Below are 19726 nucleotides of genomic sequence, written 5' to 3'. Positions count from 1 at the left end.
AGATTTGAATGGCAGTGGTTGCTCAACTGTGTACAGATGTCTCTAATGTTAAATCTGTATTTCTGGTTTATGTTCTAGGAACGCACAGGTAAGGTAATACCAGGAGTAGGAGATATGATTTTGATGTTCAGTGCCTTATGTCAAAATCACCCTATTACATTTATGAGAAAACAGCACAGAGTCCTCAACTAGTTGAGTGACTGACGCTCAGAGCTAAGATTAAAGCTACGTTTCAATCTTGTGCTTCACTCCACAAAGTTATGTAGGACAAGTTAAGATTTCCATTTAATGGAGGTCACTAGATGTTTAGCTATCAAAAATGAAACATCTAGAAAAAGTAGAAGAGAAAAAAGTGACTTCACAAAAAAATACACCCAGTAGTTGAGATCCATAAGATCAGTGTTTTAATAACACAACTAATTGATCCTCATAACAAGAATTCAAAAAGTGAAATTACAGTACACAAATCAAAATATAAACTAACCTATCCCTAACTATACAATATACATTAGGAATGCAAGCTCTGTAACAATATAAAAATGCTTTTACACACAGTAGCTGCAAAAAGCTGTTCTGTAATTCCAAGGATTTGTAGAAAAAAAAAAAAAAGAAGTCTTCCAGGATTCATCTTAAGTTATTGGCAACCTGTTGGGGAAAAATAGTAAAAAAAAAAACCATATTACTGAGAAGAATTAAGAGAATCACGCTCATCAGCAATTTTCGTTTGTGGGGTTCAGGCTAAGGGAACTGGCACTGGGGACAATGACACCCATAATTATTTGTATTTCTGTCAAAGTATCACAAAAAATAGGTACCTTAACAAGACGTATATCTCTTTCAAACACACATGCCTGTTATACAGGCTGCATAGTATTCTAGATGTGACCTCAGAATTTCAAGCCTAAGAGAGGCTGAGACATGTCTTACTTAGCCACCTTAAAAAATAAAAAGTTAATCTAACATGATACATCTAGTACTTTATTTACCAGTTGCCTTCCATGGATTACAAAAACCAAGCTCTATACAAACTGATGTGAAATCTTAGTGCTTATATATTATAATTAAGCACCACACATACACCTTGTTTATGCTGTAACAGTTTTGGCGCTCTTGCATTGTCCCCTTCTTCCAAAATGCCTTTAGCAATTGTTGTAAATGCTGTGTGTGGTGCTACCTGATCACTTGAATTTATTTACACGTTTTTGTACTAGATTTTGAACTGCTGCTTGCCAAGTAGATGAAACATCTACTTCTCCAATGGGTTTTTTTTGTGTAATATAGGGGCAGGTTATCAATTAAGAAATTACATAAGAAGAATATATAATTATCACATTTACCTTTCAGTACGAAATTTCTTTTTCCAGGGAGCGTTGCCCTAGAATACACCTTGCCTCATGTCTGAGTGTTGTCTTACACTGTCTGAGTCAGGACCTGCTGCTTTGCAGTGGTACGTACTCCCAGCAAGCTCCTAACTCACACAGGAGGAATTTACAGCTGACGGACAGTAACTCACTCATTAGCCCCTGCGCACAGCAGCAAGTCTACAGTCTGTAGGAGCTTAGTGGGAGCTGAACTCTACAGGATGCAGTGGAAGATGGAAGAGTAGCACCACGCTCACACTAGCTTTCCAGCTATGGAAATTGGAGCTGATGTTGGTAACGTACATGAGATTATGGTCTTTTTCAGAACACTCAAATATGATGAGAGAAAAAAAAAAAAGAGAACGGTTCAGTTTGTTACTGATATTTTTTCCCATCTCGTCTCCTTCCCATGCTGCAAAGACAGCCACTATTTCAGACCTCACTCAGAGAACCAGAGGATGAATACAGCTATTGCACTTCCTCAAAACTAACTAGATATGAAGAAAATAACTCTCCTCCCAGTACTGATAAGGAAAACATCCTTGGCGAAGAGGCTAGTAGGAGCCTGCTGAGGAGAGCTTCTTAAGGCCTCTTGTATTATAACATAATATGCAATTATATATATAGTACAATTCTCTATATATAATTCTGCTCTGCGTGAATTTCAGACTACCTCACAAATCAAAGGAAAAAGTCCATCTACTTTAAAGTCAGTTATTTCAAGTGACCCGAGGATTTGTTTCAAGGCTAGCAAGCAATTGTCTCACTTTAACTCTTGTTAGTAGCAGGGGTCTTGTTCTCGCCTTCCAATTCTTCCACTCCTGCTTGCGTCATGAGGTCTGCTATGTTCTTCTCCAGGTCATCTATGCGACAGCTCATGTCATCAAGTTCACTGGAGTTAAGGACTATGATTGCAATCTAGCAGTGGCTGGGTTTGTTTTTATTACAGCTTTGCTCAAACTCTTCTGGTCACTTTAAATTTATCTTCCAAACCCCACTGATAAATATACTTTTAAATACTTATGATTCTGTAGTGTATAGCACCTATCTGACTTTAAAAAAGGATATTTCTTCCAATTATTTGGTCAGACATGGTTTGAAATTTGTCCTGCATTTGCTGAAGCAATGTCTGCACCTAATAGAGAGGAAAAAAAGAGGTCTGTTTTGTTTTCATTAAAGAGGTCGTTACAGTATTTAATCTCATGTAATGAGGTAAGTACAATGTCTTCTTTCATTGTTGAGCTCAACTGTGCACAAACTCTCCAGTATAATTCCGTATTTAAGTATTCTATTTTTACATATATATGAATGTACACACAGGAGAACGGAGGCTCACAGTAAGCAATTTTAAGATCTATAAAACGCCTGCATTCCACAACCAGGACTAAACCCACAACAGCTGCTTCCAGCGTCCTGTGTTAATCACATGATGACACTTTTTTCAGTATCAGAATAACAGCCTTCCTCTCCACACTCCCAAACCCCTGCTCTTAACCATATCCCTCCCAGACACAGATAACTCCTCCTTACGCAAGGATGCCCCAGCTGCCCTGCCTGGCGGCACAGCCGGCCCGGGAGGCAGCACTAGCAGAGCACTTCAGGTAAGCCAGTGGCTTTAGTGCTGTAACGGGAAACACGACTGTAACTGCGCTCTGCCCGGAGCCGTCCCCGAGGGACTCGCCACAAACAACTCTGCAGTGGAAGCGGTTTATAACGAGACCCGGGGAACAGGCCCAGGCAAGACCACGAGCCCAGCAGCCCCTCCAACAGCAGGCAGACGGGGGTCACCCAAGCTCGGCCGCGCCGGGCCCCAGGAGGTAACGCCAGGGCCCGCGAACGGGGCGAGGCCGGAGGCTTCTACCCCTTGCTGCCGAGGCCTCTCCTCAAGGAGGCCGCGGCCCGGCCGCCCCGGGGCGGCGCTCCGCTCGGCGCTCCCCGCTCCCCCCGAGGCGGTGGGCCCGGTCCCGGCGGCCTCACCACGGCGGTGAGGTCCTGCACGGTCTTCGGGTCGGTCTCGGCCATGGTCGGCTCGGCGGGCGCTCGGGTCCCGGCTCCCGTTTCCACAGCAGCGGCGCTTCCGGGCCGCGCCTCGAGACTTCCGCCGCCGCCGCCTCTCGCGAGAAGAGACGGCCCCTGAGCATTCTGGGAAGTGTAGTCCGCGCCGCCTGAGGGGCGAGGGTGGGGACAGCGGGGCGCCGGGCGACGGCCGGGGAAAGCCCCCGAAAGCCCCGTCTGCAGGCTGCCCGCTCCGCTCCGCGCCCGCCCTTGTGGCGGGGAGGGTGTCCCCCGGCAGGGTGCGGGAGCCCGCTCGCCGCTGGCCGGGCTGCCCACGGCGGTGGGGGCCGTGGTCCCCCAGGCCGCAGGCAGGCTCCCCGCCGGCTGCCGACCCGGCCTCCGGCCTCTTCCCCCTCCGCCACCTTCACGGCTGTTGTTGGCCCCCACGGGCAGCGGGATTTGAAAAGTAAGGACTTTGGGGGCCTCCCCTATCTATACTGCCTCAGCATGGGAGGCGAAGTCTTGTATAAACAGAGCACTGGCACAGCTGTATGGGAGGGGAAGGCGTTAAAACATCTTTTTTTTCCCCCAGACCACTAAGTTTACATGTAATCTTATGCTTAGAGTGAAAGCTTTCGTCACACAGAGATTTAGTAGTTTTGCTCATGCCCTTAAAAAATAACTTTGCAAGTTGGGGAGATTGCAAATGTATTTTTCTAGCCTGAGAAACAGTGCTGCCTGGAGAGGCCTTCCCCGTTTTTATTGTTTAATTTCCAAGGCAATGAGCAGTTAAGCCCAGCCACAAACATGTGCAGGTAATCTGGCTTCGGAGAGGGACTCGCTGTAGGAAGGGCAGCGTTACAGATTAGCGCTGGAAGTCGGGAATGTTATGTAAGTGGATTGATGATTAAAGGGAATATATTATTGTGGCATATTGTCTTCATGAAAGAAAGTACAAATAGCAAAGTTGCATGCATTAGATTAAATTCATGCCTGCCACAGATTAGTGACATGGTCTTTAAGATACTGTAAAGCTTCGTGGACTGGATTTTCACGGTGGGGATGGATGCAGGATAAGCATTTCCTAAGTGTAAGTTTACAGGCTTTTTAGACCAAAACTATTCATTTGTAGTTTTTGTTTGTGAAGTAAATCGGTGTTCACACGCTTGGTTATTGTATTGAGATAAGATCTAAACTGAAGTTAACAAAAACATTGAATATGAATTTGTAAATGAAGAACGTTTCCCATTAGCAGCAGATGATTCTCAAATGTCTCATTTCGCCTGAAAGCCAGTACGATGCGCTGACACACTGTGCCTTATCCCATAACTAGTAACAAATGTGAGATGCGGGGCATTTGCATTATTAATGTGCCTTTTGGAGCACTGCAGTAGCAATAAAGAAACAAGTGCCACTTTGGGGAAATTTTGTCTGTTTAAAAGTAAATATGGCTTCTAGTTCTGAAAAATGCTGAGAAATTAACTCCCACTTATTTGTTTGATGTGTTTACAAAAGGTAGTTGTTTTTGTACCTGCTATTTTGAATCAGATAAACTATTGTTTTGAAAAGGTCGTCACATCTGGTCTCTTGGTGCACGTCAAAGTGCAGATCTCTCAGCTCCCCCGAATGCTGGTGTGAGTCTCATGGCAGGTAGTGGTGCTTAGAGAGTAGGGCTGTGGCTGCTGCCTGGCTGCTCCAGACCCCAAAGGATGTGGCACAGCAGTGTCTGTCCGGGGACCGTGACTTCCCCGGCACGCTTTTGAACATATGACTGTACAGGGAGACGACACGGTGCTTACTGACGTGGACTCTCCCGTGTGCACCGTGTGTTGCTCGGTCAGGCAGTTGTGGCTTTCTGCAATGAGTCCAGCAGATGCAAACACAGCGGGGAGAGATGCGCGCAGAGCAGGAGAGGTCTGACGTGTACGCTTGCGCCTTCTCGCTCTGAGCTGAGGGTGATCTTTATTCTATTATGTGTTCTTCTGCTAAAACTAAATTGCCGCGTCCCATTATCTTCTTAGTATTTGCTGTTCTTAGGTAGTGCAGAAAAGGGGGGAGCTCTCAGGAAACTGCTTGACATGTCAAGCTATTGGAGGCCATTTCCGTCTCTTCTAGCCCCCGCACCAGGGTGTCAAGGTTACAGCCCATAGGCTAGATGCCTGCCAGGAGAAGACATTTGGTCCAAAGCCTACTCCCTGCAGCAGTCCTCCAGGTTTCAGCAGGTGACCATGCACATGCCTTTATTGGTTCTCCATCATTTAACAAGAAAAAATTATGGATTGGCCTGATTCTCCAGCTTTTTTCTTGTAGATGGTTTTGTTGCAGCTTGACCTTGAGAATGAGACATTACTGATTTGACTTCACCACTTTGTGACCATACTGTTACCAATTGTGGCAAGTTTAGATAAGGTGCTTTATAGATTCAGCGGGTGGCTCTTCTAGCACAAACATCCCAATACCATGTTCCATTTTAGGTATGGACAAACCCTAGATAGTTTTGACATACCACTTAAAATGTGTGTCCACTAAACTGGTATCAGAGTCCTTGTTATGCAGGCAGTCAGATCTGACTAACAAAATGATTTCTCAGGCCATTAAGGTTTTTAGCCATTTTGTCAAATGGCTGCACACTTGTTCTCATAACTTTAGGAATTGTTTTTCATGTCAGGATAAAACATTTTCGTTATTCATCTGCTTCCAAGTATGGCATAGTTAAACAATAACTGAGTTAAAATTTGCAGGGTTTTGTCTCCTTTTTGAGACTGGACTGAAAGAAAATGCAATGCAAGGAGGACTGGTAGGATTAATGATCCTTTCACAGTAATGTTCAGAGATTACTAAAATGAATGGAGCTGTAGAAGGCTGAATTCTCTTGCTAGCTTTGTACTGACAAAGTCTTAATTTAAATATACAGAGAAGGAGGACCTTTAAAATTTACAAAGAGCCTGTTGTTTTCCTTAAAATCAAGGGAAATTTACAAAGATAAATTTAAAACCAGTTAATGAAACTCCTTTAAAATGTAGGGATGTGTAATTCCAATGCAGAATGATTGGACCTCATATAGCAGTAAGTCGTGGTCAGGCTTTGTACAAAAGCAGGCACATTTTCAGTTTTCCAGAGAACTCAAAATGACCTTTGCCTTTGTGGAAACATGATAGAGATTTCTGGTACTGGCATCTCTAGGTCTGATTCAGTTCCTGTTTCCTTTGGTGATGTAGGATTAGAGCTTGACAACTTGAAAAAAAGGCTATTAATTTAACAGCTTATTTTTTTGTGCCAGTTAATACCAAAATAACCTTAAGTAGTTAATGGGGCAGAATTAATTATATATTTGTTGTTAGGCCTTCTTTCCAATAATCATAACACAGGGATTGGAAGGCATCTCATGAAATGTAAGGTTAAAAAGGCAGAATAAAATTTCCCAAAGGCAATTTTTGCAAAGACAGTTGTTTTTGCAAAAGACCCTGTTCTTACCAAAAACACTGTTGTCAATTCTGTAATGACTTCAGAGAGTTGTGGTCCTCTATTTACAGCTTTTTTCAATAGCAGCTCTGCCAGAGGACCTGATAGAATTCCGGTGCATTAGCTCAGTAGTAAGTTTAGAAAAGATGATATTATTATGTCTGTGTATTCTGTGAGGCAATAAATAGCAACTATACTTTAATTGCTTTGACTATCAGATCTTATTTGGGCTCCCTGATGACTTTCAGATAATTGTGGTAGTTCTGAGTATTATTTGTACAATGATTGTGCACTCAAACTGTTGCAACTGTTCTTGCCTGCTCCCTCATTTGAGTGTGCTGAGTTTATGGATCTTAAGATACTCGGCACGCAAAATCACAGATGTATTTTTTTTATTCAAGCCAAAGGCTTACGATGAAATCTTGAGAATGAAATTTTAATATCTCAATTGCAACCTGAGTTGCTTGTGGCAGAAATTCTTGAGAAAATATAAAAATGTAACAAATAGAATTCATTTATTACTTCCAGAGGAATAACACTTCTTAGAGGCTGTCAAATATACATGAGGTCGGAACATATTAAATAAAGAACTGCACTTAGAAAACAACTGTCAAGGGAAAAGTATATGTTCAGTATCATGACTTATGTGAATATTTAACTGGATAAAGCGCAAATTATGGAAACAGCAAAACCAGGTCTAGAATAAATGTGAAAGTGATTTGTCTTAAAACAGAAACAATTCACTGTGCTTTTTTCAGATTATTCTTCAGCAACTAAAACAAATAGCTTTTGTATGAGTAGTTCTCACGTGAAGTTAACTCCTGTTACAAAATGAAATTATTTTTGCAGTAGTTATTCCCCTTTGGTAATTTATCCTATATTTTGCATTTTCAGTCTTTGATTAGTTTGCTGTTGCCTGCCATCAGAACTGATCAAGGAGTACTTCCCTGGGCGCTTCAGATCTTTTGGGCCACATGAGGGAAGAGAAAGACAAGCAGGGATTCATTAAGAGTAAACAGATTTCATTTTTGGAGGTCAGACCAGAGGAAGGTGGGCAAGGTAAGAGATGGCGATATGAGGGATATTATCATATTTTGTACATTACCCTTTCACTGTCTCATTCCTCCTCGCTCTCCCACTTCATTCTTGTACACAGACACTTCAGAATGTTACTTCCTTAGCATTGCTACTACACCCTCTGTGACTGAGAGAAGAAAAGCTTTTGTAATCTATACTTTCCCGAAGGGAAAAGCTTGCTGATGGTCAATGACCACAAACCCAAAAGCCCTTTCCAAAACTCCTGCGGAGGTGCTGTAAGGAGAAGGATGTTACACTGTTCTTCCTTTAGATTTGCTAAGCTTTCAGCAGTGGAAGGCAATCAGAAACAATGCCAAAGTGTGACAATGCATGGCAATATCAGTGGCCTAATAATAACTGCTTTGTAATTCATGGTAATGTATGGTATTGCTTACTGGCATCTCTAGGGCCAGGACAAGAGGAGCTACACTCAAGGAACAACCTATAAGAGGACAATGAAGAGATTATAAGATTATACTTTGTTATCTTTAGTGGAACCAATAGTTCTGTAAGGAAAAGGACAAGTCATATGTACAAAACCAGACATTTTACTAGTAGAAAAGTCAACTAAATATAGATACTCTCATTGTCGACAGGTGAGCCGTAAAAGAAACTACTAAGATATGTTTTGCCTCACACGGCCATCTGTCCTCTGGTAGAATCATTCTTTGGAGATGTTGGTCAAAGAATCCATTCATACAGCACATGTATAAAAACATGTACATGACCTACTTGATCAGCATGTGTACAATTCATTTGGTAGCAGTCCATTAAATGCAATCATTGAATTCACCAAGAGAAATGTATGATTGTACAAGAACAAAAAAGTGTAGTAACTTTGTAAAGCTATTTGAATTTTGGTATTTTATATGTGGGGACATTTTAAATTGAGCATGAGAAAAGACTGCAAGATGGGAGAGGTAAGGAAGAATGGACCTCAAAAAGAGACTTGACTTTAAAACTGCACCTTCCAATTCTAACTCTGCCTTGATAAAATTTTCATGAGGACCACTGAATCCAGAATCCCATTATTTCTGATGGGCATCTGCACAGGACAGAAAAATCGGGCTGTGGAATTGTTTCAGTTGAGTGCCAAAGGACCAGGAGGAATTCCTGTTGAAAAGAGAAAGTCTTCATTAGTGTGAAGTGGTCTGAGCTGCTCCTTGCCTCCATGCTACTGTAGCTAAGGCGGTATGAGGAGAAAAGAAAGGGCCATACTCTGCTAACAGAAAGTATTGCTGTCTCGGTCTCCTTTGGACAGTTCTAGAGAGAACAGTCTCTCTGATACCCCTCTCTTTCACTGCCAATTTCAGGTCCATCCCTAATTTGTTGCCCCTTAGCACCAAATATCAGCTGATTTTTCTGTGAAAAATCACAGAGTCCAACTTCAGTCGAAGGGAATGAGCTCTGGATGCCCAGTACCTCACAGGTAAAATGTTAATGTAGAGATATGAATCTTTCATCATAGCTATGTGCAGTGTGGACCATACACCAAAATGAAATCTTTCTTCTCTCATACATTGACATATATGACCTCTAGTGCCTGAAGACCTTAATTTTTAGAAACTTTAGGTCCATTTTCTCCTTCAATTATAAGCATTCCAGAGGGCATCTCATTACAGTTCCCAAAAAGAGCAAGCATGCCACAGATATGAGGAATAATTTTGTTGTGCTAATTAAATGTAAGTGATTGGATTTTTCAATCAAGTAATTAGTCGTAACGTTGGCTAAAATTCTCTGTTGCAAAAGGAGATTTGCAGTGCAGAGAGAGAGAAGTTCTTAATGGAGATTCAGTTTCTTCTCCAGGTAGGGATGCCAGTGAAATGTTTTGTACCTTGCTGGGTCTGGCTGTGGTGCAGGTGGTTGTTCTTGATGTTTTTTAGTACAGATCACTACCTCTGTTAAAGTCGCTGATGTGCTGCTTTCAGAGGTACTTGAGTGGCCATTGTCATCCTAACCTAGGAGTTGCAAGGCCCCAATGAGATATGAAACTTGTGTCCAGGATCATTGGAAGTAATCTTCCTTTGTCTTGAATTCTGGAATTTTTTGGTGATGCACCTTCAGAGCAGAGACAGATCAAGCTGTTTTGTAGATTGTACTGCAGGGAGAAGAAGTGGCTTTTGACCACAAAGAGATATACTTATGCATCAAGAGACATTTCAGTGCTTTGTCTGCAAACATTGGGTTGATATTACAGTGTTGCTGCTGAGCACTGAAGGGTGGAGGTCAAACTAACATCTGACCCACTTCAATGAAAATTTATTGGTTTTGAAGATGTAGCCAAACCATTTTGAACTTGACTTTGAGCATGCAGTCTTACTGTTCATGCTCCCAAATTAAGCAAAGAATAGGCAGTAAGTGCTAAGTAATGTATTTAGTTTTGCAGTAGTTTTTCTGAGCTAGAGGAACTGGAATTGCACTTGGGCAGCAGGCTAGTTTACTTGCAGCTTTAAATTGAAATTATAACAAATAGAACAGCTGAATGCTGGTTTTGCAGTCTTTGCATTTCGAGTCTAATCAATCAAGCCAGGGAATTACTTGAAGGTTCACAAGGATATAGTACAATGAAGTTATTTTATGGTTTAACTCATAGACAGATAAGCCTGTGTCTTTACAGTTTTATCCTGTTAATTAGCCCCGTCTACTTCTTTGCCAAAAAAATAATGTGTACTAAGAGTCTGATCCTGCACATTACCGATTATCCACAGCTGTCACGTGGAATTGCAGGTGCTGAGCACCTCAGGACATTGCAGGATTGAACCATGTGTGTTCTGCAGGGCTAGGTCGGTGTCACACAGAAGGTGGCAAAAACACAGCCTGCAAAACTACAGTCATTTCCTTGGGGAAGACACTGTAGGTTATAGAGTGTGCCAGACACAAACAATGTTGGCCAGTTTCTGGTTTAAATACTAAAAGTGCTCTCAGAGATGTTTGGGCTACAAATGAGGTGATAATATTTAATCTCAGCTGGAAAGTTTGAAGAGCCAAAAATAAATTTAATACAAGGTTATAATAGCAACCTCAGTAAAGGACACAAATTATGTTGGTTTACTCTTGTGTAAAAATCCTGTGTGGAGTATGGGAAGAGGAGTGCTTTGGAGGTTACAGACTCCACTGGGGTGAGGGGAGAATTTCCATCCAATGATTGTTGAGGCTTGAGTGCTGTAAACTGTATCTGAACAATGACTATAACTACATGGTAAGAGTATTTCACCTTTTTTTTCCTGAAAAATTGTTACCATTGTTAATTGTTAGAGTTTTCTGAGAGACATCAATACTGTTATTGTCGTGTCTTCTAACTCCATTAGTAATATTTGTCATTCTATTAAAAGAGCTTCTCTGCTCTAATGATTATACATTTTTGTTTGAGTTACAGCTATTGTCTCTGTTTAATATATCTCCGTGTACAACTTGTTTGCTGAAGTCTTCATTTCCTTCCACAAAGATGATATAATGATTTATTTCCCAGTTTTAGTTTTTTATGCACAATAATGAAATGTTCCTTTATGTTATTTCTTGCTGCCTTCTGGATGAGCAGTTAAGTTTAGGTATGTCTTACCTTTTGAATGTTAACAATCTACCCAGAATTAGCTGAAAATTTAAAGGATGACATTTCCTTGAATATTTCTTAAAGAATTCATTGGCATTTCTGCTGCTTTGAATAGACAAAGCTGGATATATTTAATTATAAATACTTCATGTGTGGAGGAGAATAGGTAATTATTCTCAGTGTCTGCTCCACTAAGATGTTTTTTTCCTCTGTTAATGAGTTAAAAGAAGTTTGGCAAATCAATCACAAATTTACAACTACATATCCTAGACTAAAATTAAGGACAGTCAAAATTTTTCCTCGTCGCAATTTGAAATGTTTCCTTCCAATTCCAACTCTGTAAAGCCAGGAGACAGGCGTGATTTGTAAATGGACAGAGGTGCCACCTGGAAAACAAATGGACAACCGTGGAAGCCAGCAGGGAAGCCAGACCAGAAAAGGGGCAATTATATGGTTGTGCAGCCACTCTGAATAACAGGGTAATTATAAAGGCTTTGCAGAATGTGTAAATCTCTAACACTGGACACCTTGGGGCAGTGATAGCCAGTTCCTACTCTGGCTGAGTCTGGCGTTAAATTCCCGTTGTTTCCAGCACGATCACGATGAGGTCAATGCTGAGCTCTTTTGCAAAATCCACCCACTGAGGAATGAATAAAACCAGCATTTGTTTGTTCAGTATCATGATAGGAGAGGAAAGGTTTTCTAACTGCAACATCCAGGCAAATAGGGGTCTACGTTTAGCTTCCCAAATTACTCATTAGAATGACGTCTTCATTTCCTCCCCAAACTGTACACCAGTGCTCTCATCACATAAAAATCTGCAGTTGTCTCATCTGTTGTAGGTAGACTGTGATATTCCCCTGTTTGCAAGATGAATATATCTGCTTTAGTATACACTTCTTTAAATGTTAGCAACCTTAAAAGTAATGCCTGCAGTTCCCTGTAGTTGTCCATGTGCTAAAAGAGTTTTTGACGATGGACAACAAAAAAGAATTCCTCCATGTTCATCATCTTTTTCCTAATTTTGGGCCATGTTGTTAGCAATTCAGCATGATGCATAAGCAATAAATACTATTTTGTGCCTCAGATCTAGACAGCTGGTTCCCCAGATTTTGTGCAGAACTGTTTTACAACCTGTTTACTTGGCATACAGCAGTTCCCTGCTAAATTATTCACTTTATTCTGCGGCCAACAGACTGGATGCTTGTGACATGTCAAGTGAAATTCAATCACTACATCTGATGTAAACAAACTCTCAAGCCTTGTCTCTTTGAGGAGTAGAGCTTTTGATAATGTGATCATCTTCTCCCAGTCTGTCCTTAGCACTCCCAAGGGAGGCATTAATAAAGTGAAGGCAAGATCCTCATCATTTAATGGTAGTGCACTCCCTACCCTTAGGCCAGCTTAGATCAGGTTGGGGTGAGAATGAGTAGGAATCAGAAAAGGAGAAGGCAGGTTGCTCACGAGAGTCCACACCAGAAACCACCGAAGCAAAAGGGGTCTTTCCAGTAACCCTGGTGGGATTTGGGGCTCACGTGGATCCTTGTCAACAGATAGTGGGGCAGAAAGACACAATACATTTGTGGACATGAACATCATTTTTTTTAGTAAAACATGTCTTGTTTGGGGGCAATCACATAGGTTCTGGAGTCTGACTTTGGATTTTTGAGTCTTCAAGCCGCTGGCACTAGACACGAACCATATCAGTTGCCTCAGTGTGGGAGACTGATTTATTTTTTCATCCCTAGAGTCAGGGGGTAAGGAGTGGGGTGGAGGGTCTACTCCTGTTGCCCCTGCCACAGGAAGGGAAGATTGTGTGTTTTAAAAATGGCAAAATGGTACTGTAAAATTTAAGCCTTGAGATTTAGATTTCCTCAAGTTGTAAATGTGGTGTGGAAGCCCATATGTATCATTTGTTCTACCATACAGCAAAAACTGATAGCACAAAGGAGATTAGATTTTTTTTTTTTTCTTCTAATACTGGGGAAAAAAACATCATTTGTTTTAGTCCCTTCTCTTCCTCAGAAAAAGCTTGAAGTGTCTTCAGTAGAAAAAATACAAAAAATTGTTATCACAGACAAACTAGAAATACCACTAGTGAAAAATAAGTACTTCTTCAAGCACATCATAACTGGCAATACGAAGTGCTTCAAAGAAAAAAAAAAATCTGTTGTAATTATAGGTGATATCTCATATCAGCATAGCATTCCCAGATTGTCTCTTTTTTGGGCCCCTTCCCTTTATCTGCAGGAGGTATGAAAACTTTTCACCATTTTCCTGAACCTGACTGTGACAATCCATGTACCAGGTCAGACAATGGAGGAGGGTTTGTAGGAAAGATTGCAGCTGGCAGATCTGTTCCCTCTAAAGGCGCTCCTTTGAGAACAAGAGCTGGGCCGAAAGCATGCACCTCTTGTTGCCATGCAACAGTCGGACAGAACCCCGGGTACCAGACACAGCTCATCCATCATTTTGTGATTTTTCAATATCCTTTTCAAACGTGGCTACCAGACTGCACACAGTCCTCCAGTCTGCCTCAGCTGCGCTGTAAAATAACTTTCTTCCTCCTACTTATTAGTCCCACACACATACATTTAAAGATCCTGTTAGTCTTTTATGCTACCACACCTCATCAATTTGTATCTTCGTTTCAGATTATGTCAATGCTGTTCTGTCTCTGTTCATCATAATGAAACAAGGTCTCCTCAAGTGAACTTAACAGCAGATCGGTCCTAACATTGGACTTATGTCTCTGCTAAGATAAATAAGACTCTCAGAGCAGGGAAAGCGGTTAACGCATGGCTGTGAAAAAATGTCCACTGATCCAAATTTCTTCTGTTTCTAAGTAAGCATTTCCTGTGGGAAGCTGTGTTCTTCATGCTGGATTCAGTGTGTTGTTCTATCTGTGACGCAGTGCTAGGAATATGTTATACGTTTATTTCCTTGCCAGATACAATGAAGACCAGGTTTTAACATCTCTATCTCTTTCCCCCTTATATCGGTAATATGAGTGGCTAATATTGAAAAGAACTCGTTCTTTCTTTATGTTGTTATAAACTGTATAAAGATGTTCAGAGCATGTGATAAATGAGAGTTACACTTGGCTGCATGTGAGAGAACATATCTGTTTTTGAGTCTCAAAAAACTGCCTGTTTTTAGACTGCATTGATAGTCCATGATTATTTTCAGTTCTTGGATGCAATACATTTCCATACATTTCCTTTGATATTCAATAGTGAGTGCTTATTTATGCAGTAAAATGCATAACAATACACAATATCAAGCTATAACAGTGTATGCAGGACTACTGCTATAATCTCCTGTTGCATGAATATAGTTTTGTCTAGCTCCGTGCAAAAACATGAAGCCTATGTCAAGCAGAAAGTTATTGAAAGGATCGTATAGTCATAGCCCATTTGGAAGAAACAACCAGCAAGTTTAAGAAGAAATGAAATTAAACTTTAACAGCACCCTAATTGCATGGCAGTAAAATTCAACTCTTATAATTCTGATTACATTATCTTAGAAACACTTTTACTGTATCTTAAGCTACAGAAGAAATCTGTTAGAAGCATAACCTGAAAGGGACATGAAAAGGTCATCTTTCATTTCCCTGCTGTAAGGCTACATGGGCTGAAAAACTTCAAGCAATGGATTGTTTCAAAAACTGCGTGTGCATGCATGACTGCCAGGGGAAGAGTTAAGGTTATATACTATAAGTTTCCTACTTTCAGATGTCAAAATACATAACATGAGCAGGGTCAGTAATGCGTAGTCCTATAAGTAAAAGAAAGATGGAAACTGAGAGGAAAAACAATACTAGAAACAATGTGATAAATACTTGTGAATCAATACTTGTCAATATGTTATTTGTGCACGTTGTGATTTCATTATTCAGCCAGCCATGAGTAAAACTCCATCTAAAGCTAGTGGTTATTTTACTGCACTTCCCATAATCAAAGACTGTTGAAATTAAACTAGTGCATTAACTAAAGTTAATAATGTATGCTGGCTGTTTTAGTTACCACTTCTGTTCAGATCTGCACCAGTAGTGTCTAGGGAACACAAACAGTAGTAGACTCAGAGCACCTGTAATTATTACTGCAAATTACTAAATTGACCTTGCCAGAAAAAATGGAATAGAAGTTCTCTTGTTAATTAATTTTCTCAAATGCTTTTGTAACTTGTGCATATAGTATGGAGATAGGCCAGATAAAGAAAAGGCAGGCACCGAAGAGATGCACTTAGGGTGGTAAATAATAGATGAAGTACTGTTAGCAATTTGGGCGCTGCATTTTTACATGTACTAATCTGAGGAATACCACTATTATTAGGTGCTGATGTCTTAAGAAAATTGGTTAAAAAGTTCTAAAAATGTTAAAAAATGATGGCAATTAAAAAGGACTTATTTCTTCATTACAGTCTGCAAATGAGGGTTCTGCTCTGGTGGCAAGGAACTTGTGGAATATTCTTGTTTGAGTTGGTTGATCTTGGAATAGAGCAGTTTCCCTTATTTGCCACTGGCTTGAAGATTACAACACAGGTTTGAAAGCAGCATCTACGGTTAATACCTGTCCTTCTGTGGGAAGCAAACTTCCACTGCTTTGGGCCTTAGCCAGCACAGCTAAATGTGAGGGGATAAAAGCTTCACAAAGCAAGAGAAGAAAGGGTCACCAGATTGTGTTGCTGACCTGCTGTTCAGTTTCTGTTCTGCTTGCAGAGTTGCGTGTCTGTGGACTGCTGGTATGCAAGACAGTTTGCAAGATACTATGTTGATAAACTATGAAATCAAGTTACTGATAACATCCCGGGTATGTTTGGAAATGCCAAAGGTTCAAAGGATCTTCAGGTATCAGAAAAGATGGACTGATGAGATTTTTTTTTTTTTTTTTAATTGGCATTTCTTATAATCCCAATATCCACTGTGTTCAGTAATTTAACGTCTGGGACCATAGGACAATGGGACCCTTTGGCTGGGCTATGGACAAGGCAAGTGCTGGTGGTTTGGCTGGATCTGGAAAGGAGAAGGAAAAGGAAAAGTTCTACTTTTATCCTTTAAATCAAAGCCAATGGCAATCATTGACTTCATCAGGGAATTACTGCTACTGTCAGGACGAACTCTAGGGGCATTTCTTCCCAAAAGCTCCTTTGCTCTAGAAGGATAAAGGAGTTGCTTCATTTCACAAAGTTTCTTGTGTTTCATTTTCTGCTCTGCCTTCACTTATTCAGAGTGGAGAATACTGAATGACTATCCCTGCTTTTCCGTACTGCAGTCATGCTGCTTCCTTTGGCTGACTAGGAATGGGTAAGATCACCTGAGCCCTGCCTGGTACTGTCTGGGGCAGAACTGAGGCGAGGAGCTGCCCAGGTGGATGTTGAAGCTGGTTTATGCTTGCAGCAGAGTCTTCCTCTTGGCAGAGATTTCTAGTGCTTTGTCAAACTGTCTGGCTGCATCAGTTAATTGCTTGTTACAAAGTCATATCAGAGTGCTTAAAGATCGCAATGCACTTGTTAATTTGATTCTTTGAATAGTTTAGGAGAGCTCAGCTGTGCTGGCCTAACACAAAAGCAATCTTACAATGTACCTGCAGCGTGCCTGCCTGCCAAAGGCAAGGGTAATCAATCAGTGTGTTGCCACCTCTATTGATGTAGCCTGAGACAGAGTTTGACTTGAAAGATGAAGAGGAAATTAAGCATAACAGAGAGATAATAGAATGATCAATGCTGCTTGCTGCAGATTTTGCGTGTGCATTGAAAAGGAAGATATTTTGTCAATGCTAGCCACAGATGTGTGAATGAGGTGATAAGTCTTATCTGAAATACAAAGCTAAATAGAAGTGACTAGTATAGTAGAGTTAACATTGGTCCTTTACTAACAAAGCAAGAAAAACAAGAAGAATGAGATGATGTCCCAAACTTTCTCTTTCAAGAAAGCGTAGATAGTTCTGGTCATTGTCATGAAATTCCTTTTTCTCAGTATATGAATCGTGGTTCTGTTTTCTCTCACAAACATTGAGTGTAAAGAAGGAATTAGCGGAGAAGTCATTTTCCTCTAGCACTTCAGTAGCCTGGGTTGTGAACCAGAAACCTGTTGTCATAAAAACTCTTTCTTGTTATGAAAATACTGCTTTCAATGGCAATAAAGTCATCAATTTGGGACAAAATTTTTCTCTTCAATGGGATATTCTGTAGAAGGAGCCTTCATTCAACAGCAAAATTTGTGCTGAGTTTCATGGGCCTCAGATTCATCTAGTATGAAGCCTTTTGGTCACCAGAGTGTTCCTGAATACTGATCTGGGGAGGAATACATTTGTGTCTTGCCTTGGGAGTCCTCCGCAGTCAATAGGATTGGTCTCTGTAGCAGGCATGTTTGCAAAATTCTGTTTGTGTAATGCCATTTTGAATTTTTTATTATGTTAATAGTTCCCATAAGGGAAAATGAGACTTCTGACTGTCTAATTGCTTGTAGGATCTAGCATTTATTATTTATTCTACATGCTTTTATTGATGGTTGTTGCTAAAGAGATATCCTCATCCTTGTGGGTTCCAGTGCTTTTATAGAATGTCAAGTTCTCAGGAAATCATTAAGGAAATGATTAGGGATCTTCATCTATTTCCCATCCTTCCGTGCATGTAAGAGTTTCAGTGTCACTCGAACTATGTTATTTTCAGCTTTCTGACTTGGGGCGAAGACTAAGGGATGGATTTCTACACCCTGGCCTTTTTCACAGCCATCGAGGTCCTTATTCACAGCAGCTAATCCACTTTCTGAAATGTTCTTAGCTAGTTTCCTCAATAATATCAGATGATGAACCAGATAATGGGATTGCCTTATCCCAGTCATATGCTTTAAAATATCTTACGGGGTCAAAATTTCATTATTTTAATCTTCCATTGACCACTATATGAACTCGTTCAATTCGCTGTGGCTTTTCTACAAAATTACGTTACCTAGCAGTGGCTTGTATGAAATCTTTTTTTAATATCCTCAAATAGTCAATAGCATTTTAATACAAGCTTTTGTTCTAAAATTCCTTTTCCATGTAGTAAACTTTTATTTCTTGGCATTACTGTCCATTCAAATGCCATGTCGTTTACCTTTGTTTTTCATTTAATGTTAACCTCAGGTTAAACCCATTCACACGTCAATCACCACTTAGCTTTAAATCTGTGTAGATACATTGTATAGAACTTATAATTAATTGAATAGATATCCATAATGAATCATAGCAGTATTCTAATCCAGAATGACTGTAGCAGTCTGACCACCACCTGAGCAATTCTATTTATGATTTAGTTGATGACAATCACTACGTCATTGTTGGTGCTCTGAAATTGGCAGTCTTTGTCAAAACAGGAAGTTTTAAAGCGAACAGGAGAGAATTGAATTGATACTTGGGGAGCCATTTGAATATGGAGACCGATCACCAGTTTCAGAGGCCATTTGAGTTTTAAAAGCCTTGGATGAGTAGGAATTTTTCGGAGTGCACTACAGTGAATTAGGCATTCAGAGAGAAACTCAGCCTTGAGTAAGGGCTTGTCATGAAGCTGTGCTCCATCAATGTCCTTCTTAGGTTCTGTTTTCAACCCACTGTGAGTAAATTTCAGTCTCCCAGTATATGACTTCGTAGTTCTTTGAAATTCATTGCATTCAAAATTAGTGTTGTTGGGGTTTTTCATCTTTTTCCTTTACTTTTGTGAAATGTTATTTTTAAGTATATGCATTTTCAAACTGGATGCAACCTAAGCCAAAACTCTGGACTGTTTTCACCAGATGTCTGGATTTGGCCAAACACATTATTTTATATCTGCATTTAGATATTCATATAACAGATATTAGACTTGAGCTTTAGAGCTTTGAGTACATTTGGATCCTATTTTTTTGAGAGATCATGCTTTTCCTAAACTTTTGTCTTCCTTCCAGAACATTTCAATTGAGCCAATGGCAGTGCAGAGCAAGATCTGTTGTCATGATCGGTATGATCTTCTTGATCTTGCCGCCCCAGGTGATGTCTTCTGATAAGTTCTAAGCACAGCTAGAAATGAGACTCCCTGCAGCACAGAGGCAAGAGTTCACTTTCTCTCCCACAACGATCATGCCAATGTGCCCCTGCCTTGCATCAGCTGAAATATTCCATCATCTCCTGTGTTTGTGAAGGACGTGGGCTCCATACCCCTGATTTTTAGCATACCTTCGCTCTTGAAGCATTGATGGTAGGTAATAAAAATCTCACAGAGCTGGTCTAACAGTCCCATATCTCTGAAATGAGCAAGAAATGAA

At 40.6% G+C, this 19726-nt stretch overlaps 1 protein-coding gene across 1 annotated transcript; it reads right to left on the bottom strand.

Annotated features, from left to right (window-relative positions):
- Positions 1-387: 387 nt before the first annotated feature.
- HSBP1 (heat shock factor binding protein 1) lies at positions 388-3411 on the bottom strand. The gene is made up of 4 exons (XM_050904223.1): positions 3339-3411; positions 2430-2496; positions 2129-2248; positions 388-645 (listed from the first exon to the last, which is right to left on the bottom strand). The coding sequence occupies exons 1-3, from the start codon at positions 3381-3383 to the stop codon at positions 2130-2132; spliced, it is 231 nt and encodes a 76-aa protein (XP_050760180.1). The 5' UTR covers positions 3384-3411; the 3' UTR covers positions 388-645; position 2129.
- Between the last annotated feature and the right edge of the window lie 16315 nt (positions 3412-19726).

This window comes from Gymnogyps californianus, chromosome 12 (genome assembly GCF_018139145.2).
Source record: "Gymnogyps californianus isolate 813 chromosome 12, ASM1813914v2, whole genome shotgun sequence".
NCBI lineage: Eukaryota > Metazoa > Chordata > Aves > Accipitriformes > Cathartidae > Gymnogyps > Gymnogyps californianus.
This window is presented reverse-complemented; position numbering and strand designations above follow the sequence as displayed.

Bases quoted from the DNA above. Each gene is read 5' to 3' on its own strand.
- HSBP1 (XM_050904223.1), bottom strand. From the start codon at position 3,383: ATGGCCGAGACCGACCCGAAGACCGTGCAGGACCTCACCGCCGTG. The intron at 2,497-3,338 runs GTGAGGCCGCCG...CCTCTCTATTAG, and splicing joins TGCAGGACCTCACCGCCGTG to GTGCAGACATTGCTTCAGCA. The intron at 2,249-2,429 runs ATATCCTTTTTT...ACTCCAGTGAAC, and splicing joins TGACCAAATAATTGGAAGAA to TTGATGACATGAGCTGTCGC.